General features: G+C 38.5%; 2 protein-coding genes across 2 annotated transcripts; one reads left to right on the top strand and one right to left on the bottom strand.

Moving 5' to 3' along the window:
• Positions 1-2,468: 2,468 nt before the first annotated feature.
• prl2 (prolactin 2) lies at positions 2,469-8,111 on the top strand. Its single transcript, XM_042511674.2, has 5 exons — positions 2,469-2,594; positions 3,437-3,624; positions 5,410-5,517; positions 6,295-6,471; positions 7,624-8,111. Exons 1-5 carry the CDS (start codon positions 2,573-2,575, stop codon positions 7,816-7,818), a joined length of 690 nt encoding a protein of 229 aa, XP_042367608.1. The 5' UTR covers positions 2,469-2,572; the 3' UTR covers positions 7,819-8,111.
• Positions 8,112-8,687: 576 nt separating this feature from the next.
• Positions 8,688-18,378, bottom strand: hspa14 (heat shock protein family A (Hsp70) member 14). Its single transcript, XM_042511321.2, has 14 exons — positions 18,250-18,378; positions 17,394-17,474; positions 16,212-16,294; positions 14,921-14,969; positions 14,148-14,253; positions 13,285-13,375; positions 13,095-13,199; positions 12,370-12,531; positions 11,287-11,442; positions 11,004-11,106; positions 10,574-10,789; positions 10,303-10,467; positions 9,054-9,121; positions 8,688-8,969 (listed from the first exon to the last, which is right to left on the bottom strand). Exons 1-14 carry the CDS (start codon positions 18,304-18,306, stop codon positions 8,891-8,893), a joined length of 1,521 nt encoding a protein of 506 aa, XP_042367255.2. The 5' UTR covers positions 18,307-18,378; the 3' UTR covers positions 8,688-8,890.
• Positions 18,379-18,871: the final 493 nt, after the last annotated feature.

Below are 18,871 nucleotides of genomic sequence, written 5' to 3'. Positions count from 1 at the left end.
CACAAAACTGCAATGGAAACACTCTTTTTGCATTTACCCTGTACTCTGCACAGGTAGCCTTTTTCTAAATAACTATGGCTATGTGCTTGTCAGAAAGAACTGGCTCCCTTGGGCATGATGCAGTAGGAGCTAAAAGAGGTGTTATTGCATAGCATGACCCTTAAAAAGTTGTCCAGATCATCAGGAAGTTTTGAATCCACAATTTTTCTGTGAAATCGTGGACTACACCTCCCAGAAATCCCTCATACTTGGCCGCTCATAAGGGGCTTGCCTTTCCATTATGGCTCCATAACACGCCTATGTGGCCTTGGATTGGAAATAATGACGGCTAGTACGGTGGCTGCAATTAAAATAAAGCTGCTGATATTCTGAACATCCATCGCCATACTTCTTGGAATATTATCACCGGAGGAGAAGTTGCATAACATTGCAAGAAAAATCCTCTCGCACTTTTGTGTATTTCGAAAATATTGCTTAAATTTTGTGCAAATCTGTAATGAAAACACACCTATTATACTTATTTGATGTGCTTGGTCCAATAACATTTTGAAAGTCTAAAAGAGCAACAGGATAACTCCATTTTTTAAATTTTTTTTAAAGTTAGCAAGGCGCTTAACCGGAAGTCAGTTGCTCAGCAAACAAAGTCTCTACCTCTATGGGCCTAATATTGCTTGAAGATCTTTGTAATTTTACACCCGAAAAGTCATACTTTTCATGCTTCATGCACCACTGAGCAACTTTCGAAAGACTGAATTAGGCCCCGCCTTCAACTCTATCTCCGGTTTTCTCTATTCATCAATGCACCTCTGCTGCTACTGATAATGAACTCCTATTGGTAAATTACTAGACCTTCTATGGCCTTCTCCTGTTTTAAAAAAACTGCATTACATTTTTCTTCGCTCCTTCTTTTTCTTCTTCCCTATGACTCATTATTAGGCAACAGATGATGCCGGACCAACACGTTAAGATGAGTCAAGCTACAATACTTGACATGAGGCCAAGGGGCCCAAATGTACCTTGTGAAAGAGATGTTGTATCCCAACGGATACATTTTTTTTGAGAGTCCCAAACCACATAAAATTATTTTTTTCACTATTATTTGATTCATACGGTCCCATACCATTTTGGAAGTCTAGAAAACTATACAATTACACCACTGTATGCCCCTTCAAGTTAGCAGTGCACTAAACCAGAAGTTGGTTGCTCAGCCAACAAAGTCTTTCAACCTCTATGGCCCTAATTATGTGGAAGATCTTGATCATTTTACCCCTGAAAAATCAAACTTTTTCTGGCTTCATGCACCACTGAGCAACTTTGAAAAAACGGAATGGGGCCCCGCATTCAACCCTGTATCCAGTTCTCGTCAGAGCTCCTCTGCTGCTATTGATGATAATAAACAACTATTGATAAATTACTAGGCCGCCAATGTTTTAAAGAAGATTTGGTTACATTAGTTTTGATTCTACCACTGTCATTAGGAGTTCTACCTTTTCAGTGTCCTCCAAAATACCATCAGGCAACAGATGATGCCTGACCAACACACACATAAGACTCAACTGATCCAAGCTACACTACCTGACATGGTACCAAGGGGCCCAAATGTACCTTGTGAAAGAGACATGGTATCCCAATGTCAAGTTAGCAGAGCGCTAAACCGGAAGTTAGTTGCTCAGCCAACAAATCTCTACCTCTATGGCCCCAAAAGTGCTTGAAGATCTTGGTAATCATACACCTGAAAAATCAAACTTTTTTGGCTCCATGCGCCACTGAGCAACTTTCAAAAGATTGAACGGGGCCCTGCCTTCAACTCTGTATCCAGTTCTCTTTATACATCAATGTCCCTCTGTTGCAAGTGATGATAATACACTACTTATGATAAATTACTATGTTATAGAGAAGTTTGTGCTACATTTGACTTAGATTATACCACTGTCCTTTGGAGTCCTACTTTTACTAGTGTCCTACGACATACTATTAGGCAACAGATGATGCCTGACCAACACGTAAAGATGAGTCAACTGATCCAAGCTACACTACTTGACGTCATTCAACTGGCTCTCTGGACATTGTGACCGCCATTGACTGCTGCTCTGCAGTGTCACTCTGAGCTCCTGTAAACCTCATTCACTCTCCACTTCCTGTTAGTGACTGGAGTGCTCCGAGTGACCTTTCCTGCATGTCACTTCAGGGCACACGGACGTTAATGACAGGTACAGGAGACGCCTGCTGAGTGGACCCAAACTGTCAACGTCACACGTGTCGGACGTACTATCTGGTGACGCTTTGTGGGAGTGACGTCTTAAGTTGATGATGTCATTGCTCTCGTAAACTGCCTAAGGATACTTCATTATGATAGTCTCACTCATTCATACCGACACACACACACACACACACACACACATACACTTTGTATGACAAGACACCACCCCTCCTCTCTCCCTCTCTCTCTGACATGAAAGTGTAAGAAGGAAATGGTGAGTGAAGACCCTCATATGAAGCTGCAGGGGTCTCGGAGTACAAAAGCTTGTGCACCCTCGGACTCTGAGAAAGGAGCTCCTCCGCGCCCTGCAGGATGCCTGGACACATCAGATCAGGTACATATGACAGAATTTGAACTTTGCATGAAGAAAGAACTTTCTCTGCATGTCAGTCATCATGTTTTCTAATTTTCCCCAACCTACCATGTTTCTTTATGGTAGGTTTACTTTCTTTACTTTATTTTTGTTTGTTTTATTTCAGTGTCAATAACACAGGGTGACTGAACACGAGACAATGTTAAACATTCCTTGATAGAGGGATTTTCATTTTATTCACCATTTTCATTTGAAGGTAGAAGAAGGAAGGTAGAAGGTATATTTATTAGTCATTTTTTAAACCAAGTTTAATAAACTCAGTTGCTTTTGTCCTTGATCCTGCTACATCTTTGGAGGTGAAGGATGAGTTGATTAAAATCAGCAGCTACTATGAAAATTCGATCCATTTCCTTAGGCATGTTGCTGCTGGTGGCATTAATCCATTACATGGACTTGTTTCAGTCTCTGGATTCTTGTGGGCAAAGGTGCTTTCCTCCAGTTTACAGTTAGAATTTTTCTAGCAATGAATAGGTATTTATGTGGCATATACCTCTGATCTTTTCTTGTTACATTTTGTGGAGCTACTTCCAGTACAAATACAGGGGATCTATTGGAATGGCAATTTCTTTTCATCTTTTCAATCTCCCCTTTTATATCCTGCCAAATATCCGGTTCTTGATTTTTCAACTTGAAACAACTGGTAAAAAATCAGCTTTAAAGATCTCAAAATGCACACACTTTCTCAAAAGATGACATGACCTTATTTCAGTCTAAAGAATATGATTCAGACACTGGTTGAGTATTTTGGGTCACTGTATTCAATGTTTTGTCTTATTTAGTTCTTCCCTTGGTCTTTCTCCTAGTGTCTTTTGTGTGGGTGGTGTTGGTGTGTCTGCTGTTGTGCAGCAGACTGACCAGCGTTGGTTCAGCACCCCTCTGTACCAACGGCCAGGCTGGGTGCCACGTGCTCTCCCTGGCCAACCTGTTTGACCGGGTCATCCAACACTCAGCCAGGATGCATGGCATTTCAAATGACCTGCACTCCGAGTTTGTAAGTCTCCTCTCTGAATTTTTTCTTACAGTATTGAATATGTTTGATCCTGTAACAGGAGATTTGTGCTACTGTATAAATAATATATATAATTAAATTTATAAAATCTCCTATTGTGCCATTTTGAACATGTAATGAATTAAGGAAGGAGCATTTTTTGCATTATATGTAAAGTTACTTGCCAGTTTATTAGATCCACTTGTCTAAAACGTCTAAAAGTGCTAATCCTAACCCTAACCCTGACAGCTGACTGAAGTCATATCAAAGCAGGATATAACCACAATAATACTTGGATAACATCATGTTTTAAAGAAGATCTACTGAATGAAATCATGTTTAAAAAGTTGAATTTACCAGATAAAGGCATGTTTAAAAGGTAAAATCTACTGGATAAAATCAGGACTAAAACACCAAAAGAGCGGTGGAGTAAATCATGATAAACAGTTCATTCATTTGAATTAGACGATGGGAGGTAAAATCATTTCAAATGGGTAAATATGCACAAAGACAATGTGTTTTTCTCTCTTTATTGATTTTTATTTCAGTTGCATATGAATTTATTCGGAGACCTAAAGGTTGTGCATTGCCAGGTAGCCGAGGTCCAGTCTACTATCAATGGTAGATACCATCAATGGTAGACTGGACCAAGAAACATACACTAATATATAGTGTAATGGGAGGAAAAGGGTTTTAAAAATAAAAAGGCTGTGTGCTGGTCCTACTGCTTGGCTGAGAGGTCAGCATATAAAAATCCTTTCCCCACGCTTAACCCTACATCCAATGAATCCTCCTTCATGAAGGTTCAAATGTTGAGTTTGTGTTGAAGCTGTTTCAGAGAGCTCTTTCGTCAACTGTACGATGATTCTGGAGATAGTTTGTGCTGATGTTGATATCATGATACAGACAGAGATTCAATTATGTAGCCTGTCATGAGTCATATAAATGGAGTGGACACCACAGACTGAGTCACCATGGTGTCAAACAACAACAATCACTTCCAGGTAGACAACTGGCAGCTTATTTCAAATGTGGATCTATGTAAAATCAGCAATTTTGTTTATTTCTGTTGTCATTATCAGCAATAACTGTAATTTTATATAGATATCCAGTTAAGCATTGATCTGACATTTCTTCTGTGCCTATCTAATGTGCTGTGTTACTTTGCTATCAGCTTTAATAAACCAAATATAACAGCACAGAAGCTCAGCAATGTACTACCATTGACAGGGCAGCAGAAATTGTTTTTTTTCACTCCTAAAAACATCAATATTGATGCAATAATCTGCTATATCTGAATGTTTTCTCTAGGTTGTCTTACAGACTAACTAACAACTCCCATGTAAAATTACTGTTTTTGTCAATGGAGCCTGGTGGTGGTGTTCAATCAGCCATCTGAAAAGGTTGTCTGATGAAGAGGTTAAGTAGTAAAAATATGCAAAATATATCGTACACTTAAACTGCTGTTAATTTTTATTTTAGCGGGTGTTTTTTAGGTGGCCAAAAATGAACCTTTGCTCAGCACTGTTTGGTTTTATGAATGTTACACCAGGGTTTTCTACCTGGAAGTTACTGTAAATAAACACTGAGATTCTGTCTATAAATGCGCATGAACTGGAAATGTAGTACACACACACACACACACACACACACACACAGATATGATTATTTGAAACTGCAAGCCATTCTACTATTTCATTCATCATCTTTTTACACTAGCTGTAGTTGGCATTTCGCTGACCTCTGACCTCTGACATTTCATTCCCGCGTCCTTGTTTGTCTTGTCAGGAGCAGTACTTCCTGCCCAGTAAGAATCAAATCGGCAGGGTCGGTCGCAACTGTCACACCTCCACCATCTTCACCCCAAATGGCAAGGAGAACGCTCAGAGAATGGCGGTGAATGAACCTTTACGAACACTGTTTCCATTCAGTGGCATGCACTTATCCCTTGTATCCCTTTAACCCTCTGAGACCCAGAGTGACATCACTTTTCTTGTGCCGCTTTAAAACGCCTTTCATGAGTACTGAAACCTTTGAATTCTGAGAAACTAGTGTGATTTCTTCCAAAAACCAGGGGAAAATGACAATAAGCAACTTGGTATGAAAAAACTGAAGATATAGAAAATTATTTTTAAAAAGCTAGGGATAATGTCGGGGGGGGGGGCTAGGGAAAAACTATATTTAAAATGACAATAATTACCTATTTTTTTTCATTTCCTTTTTTCAACTTTCTTTTTTGTTTTTATTAGTAAATTTCTGGTGATTTTCTTTTATTTTTTAGGTTGTTTTTTTTAAAGTAATACTATATTTACAGCTAAACATCATAATTACATATCTTATTTTTAAGCATTTCCTCTTTAAAAAAAAGTTTTTAATCATGTTTTTTTTGCTTGTTTGTTTATTTATTTTAACTTTTTCTTTTTTTAGGTGATTTTCTTGTACGTTTTGCTTATTTCTTGCGAACTCTTAGATTCATTATTTTTGTTGATATTCATGGCCTTCGAAAGAAGAGGAAGAAATTGAGCCAATATGTTCAGATTTCAATGAATTTGCATCTTCCCAAACATCCAATGATGGATAATGATACCAATTTCACCCTACCTACTTAGACATACAAAGGCTAGCTTGAGTTTGAACTGACTATGTGTCCACCGTGTCCTGCTGTCCCTGCAGAGAGAGGAGCTGATGCAGGTGATCCTGCAGCTCCTGGTGGCCTGGAGGGACCCTCTGTGGCATTTCCATCAGAGCATGGCTCAGCACGACTTCAACAACTTCAGCTCCAACAAAGCTCTGGAGATGAGCGACATGGTGCATGAGCTGCGCAAAGGTGTGGAGAAAGTGGCTGAGAAGGTGCAGGACCTCTTGTATTTATGTCAACGTGAAAATGTTTAGTTAATGTTTAGTTCACATGAGCCGGACTTTACGTGCAGAGCTCATTGCAAAAGTCTGCAGCTCAGAGGGTGACGAAAGCGTGTCAGCGTGTGTAACGCAGCTCGCAGGGATGCAGTTTGTGGTCAGGTTGGGTCCTTTTAGTGACGCAGATGACAGAGTCCTGACGTCACGCACACAATCCACACAGCAGCGTCCAACCTGACACGACCTAATGTTCAGACTCAGCCTAAACACAGTCAGTCTGGACAGGAAGTGTCCTCATTCTGAGCAACCTGCCTGCTGTAATGCTGTCTTTTCTTTCTGTTTCCTCTTCATTCATTCTTTGTTTGTTCCATCTGTCCTTCCTTTTTCTCTTCCTTTCTTTCTCTTTTCCTTTTTCTTTCATTTCTGTTTAATTCTATTTTTTCCTTTCTTCCTTTATTGATTTTTCACACTATTTCTTTCTTTCATTCCTTCTATTTTTTCTTTTTCTTTTCATTCTATGTTTATTACTTTCTTTACCTGTATTTCTTCCTTCCTTGTTTTTGATTTTTCTCACTTTTTAAAAATATTTCTATTTTTTCTTTTCCCTTTTAAATGTATTTTTTGTTGTCATTCTTCTCTGCATTCTTTTTTCTTTCTTTTAATCTTTTTTATTTTTCTTTCTCTCGATGTCTTTCTTTTTCTTCCATTGTGTTATTTCCTTTCCTTGCTTTGTTCTTTTAATATTTCTTTTTCTTCCTGTTATTTCTTTTTCTTGCTTTTTTCTTTTTTCCTGTTTTTTTCCTTTATTTATTCTGTCCACTCTCTATTTTTTCTTTTATTCCTTCTATTTCTTTTTTCTTTCTTTCTCTCTTTTTACTCTTATATCTATTTACCTCTTTTATTTATTTATCATTTATTTTTTAAATTCTTTTGTTTCACTTTTATTCTCCCTACTCTTTTGAGTCAGTGAGGTTATTGTGAATATTTTGCATAAACAGTTTTGGAACTGTACACTAAAAAAGGTGAAATAAACAATGGGTGAATGATAAAATAAATCAATAAACAAATTCATGATTTAAAAAAATTCTCCGATAGGATCAAGAGGGTGACCAGTGTGTGTGTGTGTGTGTCCCCTCTGTGGTCCAGATGCAGCTGCTGGGGATGATTAGTAACACTGTGAGCAGCCTGGCTTCTCCAGAGGATCTGTTGCCAGCCGACAGCACCGAGTGGCGCCTGATGAAAGACTACGACCTCCTCTACTGCTTCCGCCGAGACTCAAACAAGGTCCAGAACTACCTGAAGATCCTCAAGTGTCGCATCGCCCCTGAGCACGGATGCTGAAGTCCAGAAAACGATGCAGGCTGCGTTTAACTCCGGAAATACCAACGCATGGCAACGGAAATACTCGGGTCAGAGACTACGCCGACGATGCTGTGGTTTCTATGTGTGTTTTCTATCTACAGGAATGTTAACTGATATTATGAGTGAAGAACCCAAAGACTCTACCCATCCCCCACCTTCATGCCTGATATAATAGAGTGTGGACAAACATGAGTATGAACAAGGATGGAATGAGTGTAACACGTTATCATAGACCTCTCTATATCACATAAAATATAATACAGTATCAAACATTTCAAGGAACATGGATGCAATGTTTTTGTTTTTGTCATATCTGCAGAGGTGATCGTCTGAAGTTCTGCTAGTAAAGGATTTTCACACAGTACTTGCTTATGTACCATGTACATTGAAAGTTGCTGCTTGGTTGCGGTGCAGTCGTGTTGAGGGCCATCAGCACCAAGAACGATATATAGAACCTAACTCAAGTGGATGGCGGAGTCCACACTACAACTGTAACAACAACGAAAGTGGCCAACGGTATTATCTGGGTCACTCCCAGAGTGATTTCATGAACGATAGAAATACTAACAGCAGATCAGAATCTGTCACGTCGTGCATAATATCCCTGAATGGTTACACTGCAGCCTGTTTTATTCAGTGCTCTCTCAATTTCAAAAATGACTGTTTCCATTAGTCACTTCGCCACAATAACACGGGCAAATAGAGTCCAGGTTTGAAAATGTCAAAGTTACCCTCTACGTTAAACTTAGCAACGGTTTGCAATAGCAATGAATATATGGAGCATGCAGAGATCTTATATTCTACACTAACAAACAAGACAGCAGCAAATGTCTGGGCAGAAAGAAACATTCTTCTATTGTTAGATTTAATGTTAGATATTTGTGGTGTGTGTCTGTGTGTTGCAACCTAAAATGACCACATTCAGCATTATTCCATGACTGCTCAGAAATCCAGCAGGTATATAGTGGGCACGTATTTTGGCTTTGACGATGTTTATTATGTGAGAAAAACTAAAGAGAAACATTGAACTGACAGTTGTGTGCTGGGGGCTTCATGATGCTGCTGCTATGGTGATGACCTCCGGCCTCCCGCTGCTCTGCTCTACACAGGAAACATGGACGGAGCCGTCCCTGCAAACATATACAAATAATGGTAAACAAGCAGTCACATGACGCGGCCCGTGACCCCTGCACTGATGCTGAAACAGTGGCTACCTTTTCATGGTCACCACAGTGTCGATGTCGTGGTTCTCCTCTTTGGGCTGCAGGTTCTTCAACACAATCTAAACGTCAGACACACAAGCAGATTAATGCTTCAATTACATTATTACTAAGACTTTCTGGGTCATTATTTCAACATTTTTCTTGTTTTTTTTGTTAGATACAGAATGTCAACAACACCAGCTAAAAAACAGGACACTTTAAAATACTCCATAAAGTTTTGTAGAAAATATTACAATATTTTGTTGTTCATACCTTAATGGTACACATGTATGACAGTTGGAATTCATGAAAGATTTGGATATTTATTTTTGGACCAACACGACTTAACAAATTAAAAAAACAGCGCCACGTATAAACTAAAATCTATAGTGTGTGGTCTAAAGTGCATTCAGGGCATGCCCAGCTCCACTTTTGTTAAACCTTAAGGACTGTTTGGCACATTTTATGGGCTTTTAATTCTTTGTTTTATGATTATTTTGGCTGTGTTCATGCATATGGCACACATTTTGGCAAGATTGTGCATTTATTTTTTATCTTAAAATTCCAGTTCAGCTCCTTATATAAGTCAAAAATACACTGTGGAAACTAAATTGTTACACTGATACTGTTAAGTGCAAAAAATGCACCATTGAAACCTATTCAAACTGCAAAAATAAACTAGAAAATGAAAGCAGAAAATGATATTAACGTATATTTTTTATAGCCTGATTTTTAAAAAGCACATTTTGTGTGCAGAGCAGTTGGGTGTGAGTATTTGACACTGCACAAAAAATAATAATGTATAAAAATCACTGTTACTACAAATCATTAAAATATCCAAGGCTGTGATGATCAAATAATAATAATAATCTTCTTAGCATATAGTACATTAAAAATAAGTTTTTATTTTCTCAACTAAAAACATTGTGGCATCTTGACAAAAAAAGGCATTTAAAGGGTTTAAAGTCTGAAAATGAATGAATATTTGATATTTATGATTAGGACTGATGCGCATTAAAAAATCTACTCAATGAAAGTAAATAATCATATTAATGAATAATCTTTTTTTTTTTTAAAGCTTGTTTTTGAAAAGCGCATTTTGTACACATATTTTTTCACTGTAACACAGATGACATAGGAATTTTAAAAACATCACTACAGAACTATCAGGACACCAGAGAGCTCGAGGTGCTACTGGACACTCAGGCTAAATCAGCATGTGTAGTTTGACATTTGATCCAGGCTCAGTGCTTCTGTGTACCTTGGCTAGTTTTTCGGGCTGCTCTGTGACACATCTCTGGTAGATCTCCAGACACAGGGAGGACAGCTCTCCTCCTCCACTCAGGACGTGATGTCTGCGGGCAGGGAGGGGCGTGCCCGATGGAAGGAGAACAGTGAACACCTCCGCTCCGGACTCATCCACCTCCTGCAAACATCCACACGCCGCAAAGATGGTCAGAAACCATTCATGTGTTACATATGTTATAGTACAATCCAATAATCAGCGTCTTGTTGTGAACTGAGCAGTGTACCTTCACTAGTATGTCAGCGGCAGAGACATCCACTGTGACAGACTCCTCCTCAGGAGCGAGGTTGTCTTTGCCCACCAGTAAGCCCGCCTCCAGAGCCGCTCCCACAGCGATGACCTCATCAGGAGGTGCTGAGCTGAGGAGCTCCACATCAGAAAACATGTCGCGGATCATCTGCTGGAGGCGAGGGATCCTGGCTGAGCCCCCGCAGAGGACCACCTGAAGAACACCCACAAGAACATCAAAAACTTAATAAATTAAAAACTCAAATAAATAAAATATTGCAAAATGTAATAAAATGTAAATGTAAAAAAAAAGGGTAATAAAGTCTGCTTTTATCGATCCATAGAACAGGGATGCAGTGTGATCATTTTAAAGATTGGACCATCAGTGAAGCACATAAGGATGCAAAAACTTCCCTTACACACCGTACCTTGTTAATGTCGCTGGTGGAGAGTCCCGCCTCCTGCAGCAGGCCTCGGATTGGCTGGATGCTCTTGTTGAATAGTGAGGAGCAGAGCAGCTCAAAGCGAGCTCTGAGGAGACACCACACTGAGGTTAGCACGTTGCTAACAGCTGTTTGGTAGCAGACAGCAGACAGAAGGCAGGCAAGCGCATCAATTGGTAGTTTAAGTTTACCCTTAGCCACTACAGATAACATAAAGTGCAGTGTTGTCACGTGTTAAGAAAAGCTTGGCGTCATCTTAACAGCTTACCGAGAGACGTTGCATTCAAAGTCGGTGCCGTCGTGCAGGGAGTCGACGAAGCAGTTGGCTGAGCCCAGTGAGGACAGAGAGTGTTTGGCCATGTCTGCTCCGTTCATCAGCTTCATCATGGCCCGAGCGTTACTGCTCACGTCATGCTTGTAAGTGCTGCAAAACACACACACACACACACACACATCAGTAGCAGCTCTATCAGTACTTTCAAGACCACCTTGAAAAGACAATTAAAAGCTGCTAAGCTCTGTTCTCTCTGACCTTGAACTCTGGATTTTTTAACTGTGTGCAGCTTCTTGTTCCGTGTTTTTTACGTGATGTGTGTAGGAGCCATGTAGAATATTTATTTTGTATTGTTATATAGTTTAGTTTGATATGTAAAGACTACATTATTTTGACCACTAGATGGTAGTGTAAGCCTATAGTCTATGATGTCTTATAGCTGGTGTTAAACATGGGTATTTTAAAAGTCACATTGGACTTTGAGACGAGGGAACCAAAAAATGCTAACGGACTTCAGCATTTTAGGACTCATTACTTCCCGTTCTATATCATGTGCTATTGTCTATTATTTATCTTGTGTGTCTCTTTTTTTTCTCCTTGTACAGTCTCTACTTGTTTATATTATTATCTCATTGTGCTGCGTTTTTTATTTGGACCTGCAGAGGGACTGCAGATGTAAATTAGCTCTAAGCTATAATCTGGTGCCGAGGATCAAATGGTAACTTTTATATTTTAAACTGCAAATGGTCCTTTTAAAGTGAAACAAAACAAAATAGAATAAAATAAAATGGGCATGAAGATGGCTGACAGGAGTCAAACATAAACAAGCTGTGTAACAAACTACAGAGGTGCAGATGAGTGTTGTGGATCAGAATATAAGAAGATTTTAGATCATACAGCTGAATCAGCAGCTCTATCAAATGGTTTCATTGTTCATATTTTTGGCCCATTGTAGCATGAGTATCATAATATTTGTCATATCCTTACTTGACGTATAAAATCTGTCAGGTTTATGGCTAAATCAAAGTGAAACTAGACAACGTGTAGTGAGCGCGTGTCAGAAAGCACAGCAGCTACCGTTTGAACTCGGCGGCGAGGTGCTGGGCCAGAGCCTGGGTGAAGCTCTCTCCTCCGATGCTGTGGTCAGTGTGGGTGTTGAGAACCCGGAACATTCCTCCGTTGACCTGCAGCGCCGTCACACTCAGGGACGTCCCGCCCAGCTTATACACTAAGACGTGGCTGTAACACAGCACAGAGCAATATGAGGACAAATCAATTAGCAACACGTTTTGAAGTCATATTGAGTCCATTAAAGAACTCTCCACTCATTTAACCCTTAGGGCCTGCTTTAATATTACACACACTCGTGTCACTCTGTGCACAAAATTCACTTTGCTTCGCTTTGAAAAATATTATACATGAATATTATTTTCTACTTTCACTGAGTTGTTTTTAAACCAATATCAGTCCTAATCATAGATATCAAATATTCATTAATTTTTCAGAATTTTATACTACATGCAAAGTAGATTTTTTGGTAATGATCACAGCCTGGGATATGTCCATGATGAGCAGCAACATTGATTGTGACAGTGATAGTGGAATTAGCATGTACTTCTCCTTATGCCAAAAATGGTAATAAATGACATCAAGTGGAAAACAGTAAAAATGGACAGATTCCAAGGCAAAAGCCCAGAATGCCACTCAAACTGGAGACAGACGCATTTTTGAGTGGCAGGTGACTTTAAGCAAAGAGCAGGTCAACTCCAAATGTGTGACAGTGCAGAAACACGTCAGCGCACCTCTTCCCAGAAGAAGAGTCCTGTCCGATGTTGTAGGCCAGCAGAGCTGCAGCGGGCTCGTGGATCAGCCTCAGCACATTGAAGCCTGCAGCCTCAGCTGCCTCCCTACACAAAGCACACACAGAGGTACGCCTCTTTAACACCAATCACCAGGACAGAACAGGACATTACAGGCTGTGAGGTGTCCTACCTCAGAGCACGCTTCTGAGCATGTGCAAACTCGAAGGGGACAGTAATGACGGCGTCGGTGACATCAGAGCCCAGAGCTGACTGGGCCGTTTCTGTGGAGATAAGAGGGATCCATCAAAACACTGCTTATTTATGAAGCATGCGTGTGTGTGTGTGTGTGTGTGTGTGTGTGTGTGTGTGTGTGTGTGTGTGTACCTAGCTGAGGGAACTTTGACACCTGTAGCTTTTTTTGATTTGATTTGTTCTCACTCTATTTTCTTTTTCTTGTGTTCCTTCTATTTCTTTGTCTTTCTGTCTATGTTTTCTCCCCTATTTCTTTATGTTTATTTAATTTCTTTACCAGTATTTTTCTTTCTTTTTTATTTTTCTCACTCTATTTCTTTCTTTTTCTTATTTTCATTCTTTTATTTTAATAATTTTTCTGGCTTCTTTTCTTCCTTTAAAATTCCCTCACACTTTTTTTGTTTGTTCTTTTTTCTTTTCTTTATCTTTTTTTTACTTTCTCTCAATATTTCTTCCTTTTTATTCCTTTTAGTGTTTTTCCTCTTTCTTGCTATTTTTTTCTTTCTTTCATTTAATACTTCTCAATTTCTTTCTTTTCTTTTTTCACTTTGTATTTTCTTTTTTTTATTCTTTTCTACAGCTTTTTCTTTCTTTCTTTTATTTATTTATATATTTTTTTCCTTTCTCTTTTTTTTTAGCTCAGGTGTGAAAGCACCCTCAGGCTACGTTTAGGGACACACTGCAGACAAAAGAACAGTTAATTTGGGAGGCCTTGTGCAACTGCGGACAACAGCAATGTTCCAAATTGCCCAAATGTGTGTGTGTGTGTGTGTGTGTGTGTGTGTGTGTGTCACAAAGTACCTTTCATTTTATGGAAGATGAGTTTGGCCACGTCCTCCGGAGCGATGTACTCGGGGTGATCTCCTGCTGTGATCTCATAGTAAGGCTTCTCCTGTCGGTTGACCACCTGAACACACAGAGCACGGCTTCACCAGCACAGCCAATCACTGAGGCTTAATGAGTGTCTCCAAAAGAAAGAGACAAAACTAACAAGCCAGCTGATGAAAGTACGAGGAGCGTTCAAAAAGTATTTTCCCAAACTCAATTGCAAGCAGAAACGTTTTTTTTAAAAACTTGTTAAAATTTGGTCCAAACAGTTCTGAATGGGTCTACTCGAGATTGATATATAAAATGTTGTTGTTTATAGGAATTTCAGTCCCGCAACAGAGTTCAACATGGCCACTGCTCTTGAGGTTCATTACAAGTAAAGACAAAAGAATTCCTTATGGTCAGTGATATTAATGTGAATGATGTGAGGTGTTTGGGAGTGTGTAATGAAGAAAGGTCATTGCAGAGGGAGGAAGCCCTGTAAACATCCACAAAAGACTGAAAAATGTGCACAGTGATGAAGCCAAAGATAGGAAGAGCATATTAATCTTAATATTATTTATGTTAACTCAAGACACATACAGAATGTGTGTATCAAATTTTAACAAGTTTGAAAGAAAATCTCTGCTTTGCAATTGAGTCGGCGATATTACTATTTGAACTCAACATGAACAGCCTGAGAAAAACACGTTAATGAAGGATAAAAGAACAGCAGAGACAACGCAGAGAAGATGTGTTGAACTCACCTGACACTTGGTCTCTGTTCTGTGAGTTTGGGTTTCTGGATCATCAAAGCTGAGGAAGAAATAAATCTGAAAGTCAGGCTACTTATCTGCAAAGGCGTGAATGTTTTTAGAAATGATACATGATTTTATGTGACTTTCAGGCACTGTTAACAAATATTTATACCGTTCAACCATGAGAAAATTGTTGCGATTTCTTTTAAAAACATGGTAAAAAGGCAATGAGCAACTTGGTTAGAAATGTTCACCAAATTGCAAGAATTTTGTAGAAAATAATTTTTAAAAAGCTATTGAAAAATGTCTAGGAAAAAAGAGAATTTTTATTTATAATAATAATAATAAAACAATAATAATAAAACAATTAATATTTAAAATGATGTTGTGAAATGTATCATAATTTTTCAGACATTTCCTTGTTTGCCTTTGTGTGAATTTTTTTTGTTTTTATTGTCTTTTTTTTTACCAACTTAGAAGAAATTGCCTTTACTTTTTCACTAATTTCCTGCTCATTTTTGGGTAATTTCTTCTTTTGTTTCTCATTGCCTTCTCAGTTCATGACAAAAATCAAGCCAATTTCCTCAGGTTTCAAAGGGCTAAATCAGCCTCAAGTTGTAACCTCTTCCGGCTAAGGCCAATGGTGCATTCATGTGCTCCTCATATGGTCGTTCTTCAGACGTCCATGTATTTATGAGGTTTAAGTTGTAATGTGGAAAAAACATGAATGCTGCTGTGATGTGCTGTATTTATCGCTCAGTTTCGACAGATTAATAACGAAGAGCAAAAGAAAGAGATCAGGTGAGCCATGAGATATGATCTGTACCTAATTTTTCAGATTAGCCCAACACAACTTGAATGCAGCACCAGGCTGCAGAGATAACGGAGTCACCTGATGCTTGTGTCGCATAGACCAGCAGGTCAGTGGTCATCACATTCCTCTAACATCATTGATCTTACATAACTGAACTACATACAGCTGGGATGCTGAATCACTGCATTCATATCAATACTTTATCTTTATTAATGTAAACTTGTATATAATGAAGTTTCATGGGTCGAGCAGCATTTATGCAATTACATACATCAACTCAAAGGAGCTGATACTGCAAAATCAATCAGTCCGCAAATCACTAATTATTATCTTCTTTTAAAGGCATGATAATGTGCATTTCCCACCATTTTCTGCCTACTGACATGTTATTCAGATGTACATATTAAAAAGTCAGCCACGCTAATATGATTCTACATCTCCTGTAGCTTTACGACGAACCAAACCAGACAGTATAAAGTGTGTCACCTTCTCCCCAGCACTTGTTTTACTTTGACGACCGTGTTGGCAGCGTTGCGGACTCGCCCCTGTTTGGCTGCAATACCTACAATCTGCACAAGACGAAAAAATTACTTAGTTAGATCTTTATTTCGAACATGTCAAATAAAATATGAGAACAAATTTAAAAGTAAGCAAGAAAATCAACACTAGAATGACCATCAGACATATTCAGTAAACAAACTAAAAATGTAATGTCCAAGAGGGAGAAGGAGGAGGAGAATACTTATCCAATCCTGTCTCCTTTTTTCATTTTTATAAATAATCATGTATTTTAAACATAAATATTGCCAATTTCTGCACAGTATTCACCATATAAACCTTAAACTAATCCAAAAAATAAAGACAAATGCAACTACAACAGCTATAAGACAAAAATGTTAGCTGCTCTGCTGCTCTGCTACTCTGCGAAGGAGCTAAGGACTGACACATCACATACTGAAGCAGTACAATCTGCTCAGCTTTCATAACTCTCTAAACTTTTTCATCCCTCAAACTGTTTTTTAAATGCCTTCAAAATTTAACCCCTGATATTTTATGCAAATTTATCAGCAGGCAAAATGGTAGGAACACCAGGGGCTCAACAAGCAGTAACTGTAAAACCGCACATTGTAAGACCTCTTTGGGGCCGTCAGCCTGTTCTATAAAAGTCTCTAAACTGTAGAACACACTACCAACAGATATAAAATTAACACGAGATATTAAGATTTATCTAATGTAACTGTATGTTGTAATTCTATGAATCTTGATGTAAATGTTCACCTTTTTGTCTTATTACCATAGCTATTATTGAATGCACTCTATTGTATGTAACCTTTATATCATCTTTGTTTTTTCATACAAGCCTAACTTTTTTTAAAGCCTAACTAGGGACAGGACTTGGAATATAGCAATAGCTAAAGTCTCGATAGGTGAGGCATCAGCTTGTTTCCAGCAGGCAGAAGATGTACTACATTTATTTGCATTGTCCCTATCAAATAAACGATATATATAAATAAATAAACATAGATGTCAATAATGTGTTAACCATTTGGTTTAATAGTTTCATAGCAGTGCACCATGATATCATAATTAGAGAAGGTCTGAGATTTCCCTAAAATCTACAAAAGGTGTAATAAGTGACATGAAGTGAGGTGGAGTATCTAGATGTACCTGCTCAGTGTCTCTGTAGCCCACCACAGCTGGAGTCACTCTGTCTCCTGCATCATTAGCCACCACATCAGCCCGCCCATCCTGCACCACACACACACACACACACACACACACACACACACACACACACATTTATTTAATTTTCCTGCAAATAGAGCTTTACAATAAACTTCTCAGGGTGAAAACAGTCAACAAACTGATTACAGAAAAATGTGTCTTTTCTTCGTCTAGTATACGTGTGTTTTGCAGATTTGGGGGGCAGTTCCATTATATTTTGTGATGTTTTATGCAGCCTAATTCCTTATCCAAAAGAGCATGTAAACGTTAACAGGAAGCGTCAGACAGAGATGCAATTACAACGGTTTGTTTGCATCTCTGCAGGAGTTTGCTGTGTTTCCAGCTGTGTCTGAATGTGACCACGCTGCTCCAAAACACAACAGAGCCTCAGTAAAATGTTACAAAAACATAAAAGGAACCATTAAATAAAAACTATGTTGTGACGTAGGTTCTACTGTTTTTTCAGCTGCTTTAGAATATTTTAGTTAGGCGTACTACACGTTAGACAGTATAGACTCCGCAGTTGTACTGTTATGGACAAAATAAGAACGTAATTATTTATTAATTTACTGACTGGCAGTTGTGGATATAATAACATATTTATCTAAAGCTCTTCAGAGAAGCTAACGTTTGAGCTATCACACATGAAATGACTTGATTCATCGTGTTCGTATGTAGCCGGAGCAGCTGAATTAGCGCTGTTTTATGTCGGTTTGTGGGCTTTAGAACAAATAGTGTGGAGCAGGAGAAGAAGGACACTGTAAGAGTGGTAGGCACAATTAAACAGAGTGTAACTCACCTTAAAAATCGCCACACAGGCGCAGGTATAGCCGAAGTGAACTCCTATAGCAGCCATGCTCAGAAAACTCTGCTCCCTCCACGCGCATGCGGCCCATGATGCAGCCGGTGTTCCGCTCCCACAAACAACTTCCGGTTGAAAGTTTTCAGAACAAAAGCGCTTGACTTTTATAAACATTGCGGACTCAGAAACGGAATAACGTGTATATTATCGACAATCCCATTCTGCAAAAGTTTTAATTACACAATCCATGTATATAAGAGTGATATTTAGTTTTACTGTGTTTCTGAAATAATTTCTTTCTCGTTTAAAAGTCACTAAATTCATAAAAACAATATACAGTAAACGCAATTTAACTTTTAAGCACAATAGACAAATGTGATTTTAATAAAGCCCCAACCCTTAATTTATTATTATTATTATTATTATTATTATTATTATTATTATTATATTTCAATATAACTATAGTCTTTTTTTCTGTACGTTTTGTGTGCACCTGTTTGTACACGAGAAATTGTTAAAATACATGTTAAATACATTATTTTTAGACATTTAAGAGTAAAAATAGCTTTTAAACCCAGTAAACTAATTTTCTATATGAACATAACCATATATACATACA

The sequence above is a fragment of the Plectropomus leopardus genome, chromosome 22 (genome assembly GCF_026936395.1).
Source record: "Plectropomus leopardus strain MGB_pleo_1.0 chromosome 22, ASM2693639v1, whole genome shotgun sequence".
In the NCBI taxonomy this organism is placed as follows: Eukaryota; Metazoa; Chordata; class Actinopteri; order Perciformes; family Serranidae; genus Plectropomus; species Plectropomus leopardus.
The sequence above is the reverse complement of the archived record's forward strand: the minus strand, read 5'-3'. Positions and strand labels throughout refer to the sequence as shown.

Bases quoted from the DNA above. Each gene is read 5' to 3' on its own strand.
- prl2 (XM_042511674.2), top strand. From the start codon at position 2,573: ATGCCTGGACACATCAGATCAG. The intron at 5,518-6,294 runs GTGAATGAACCT...CTGTCCCTGCAG, and splicing joins AGAACGCTCAGAGAATGGCG to AGAGAGGAGCTGATGCAGGT. The intron at 6,472-7,623 runs GTGCAGGACCTC...TCTGTGGTCCAG, and splicing joins TGGAGAAAGTGGCTGAGAAG to ATGCAGCTGCTGGGGATGAT.
- hspa14 (XM_042511321.2), bottom strand. From the start codon at position 18,306: ATGGCTGCTATAGGAGTTCACTTCGGCTATACCTGCGCCTGTGTGGCG. The intron at 17,475-18,249 runs GTGAGTTACACT...TGTGTGGTGCAG, and splicing joins CCTGTGTGGCGATTTTTAAG to GATGGGCGGGCTGATGTGGT. The intron at 13,200-13,284 runs GTAGGACACCTC...TGCTTTGTGTAG, and splicing joins GCTCAGAAGCGTGCTCTGAG to GGAGGCAGCTGAGGCTGCAG.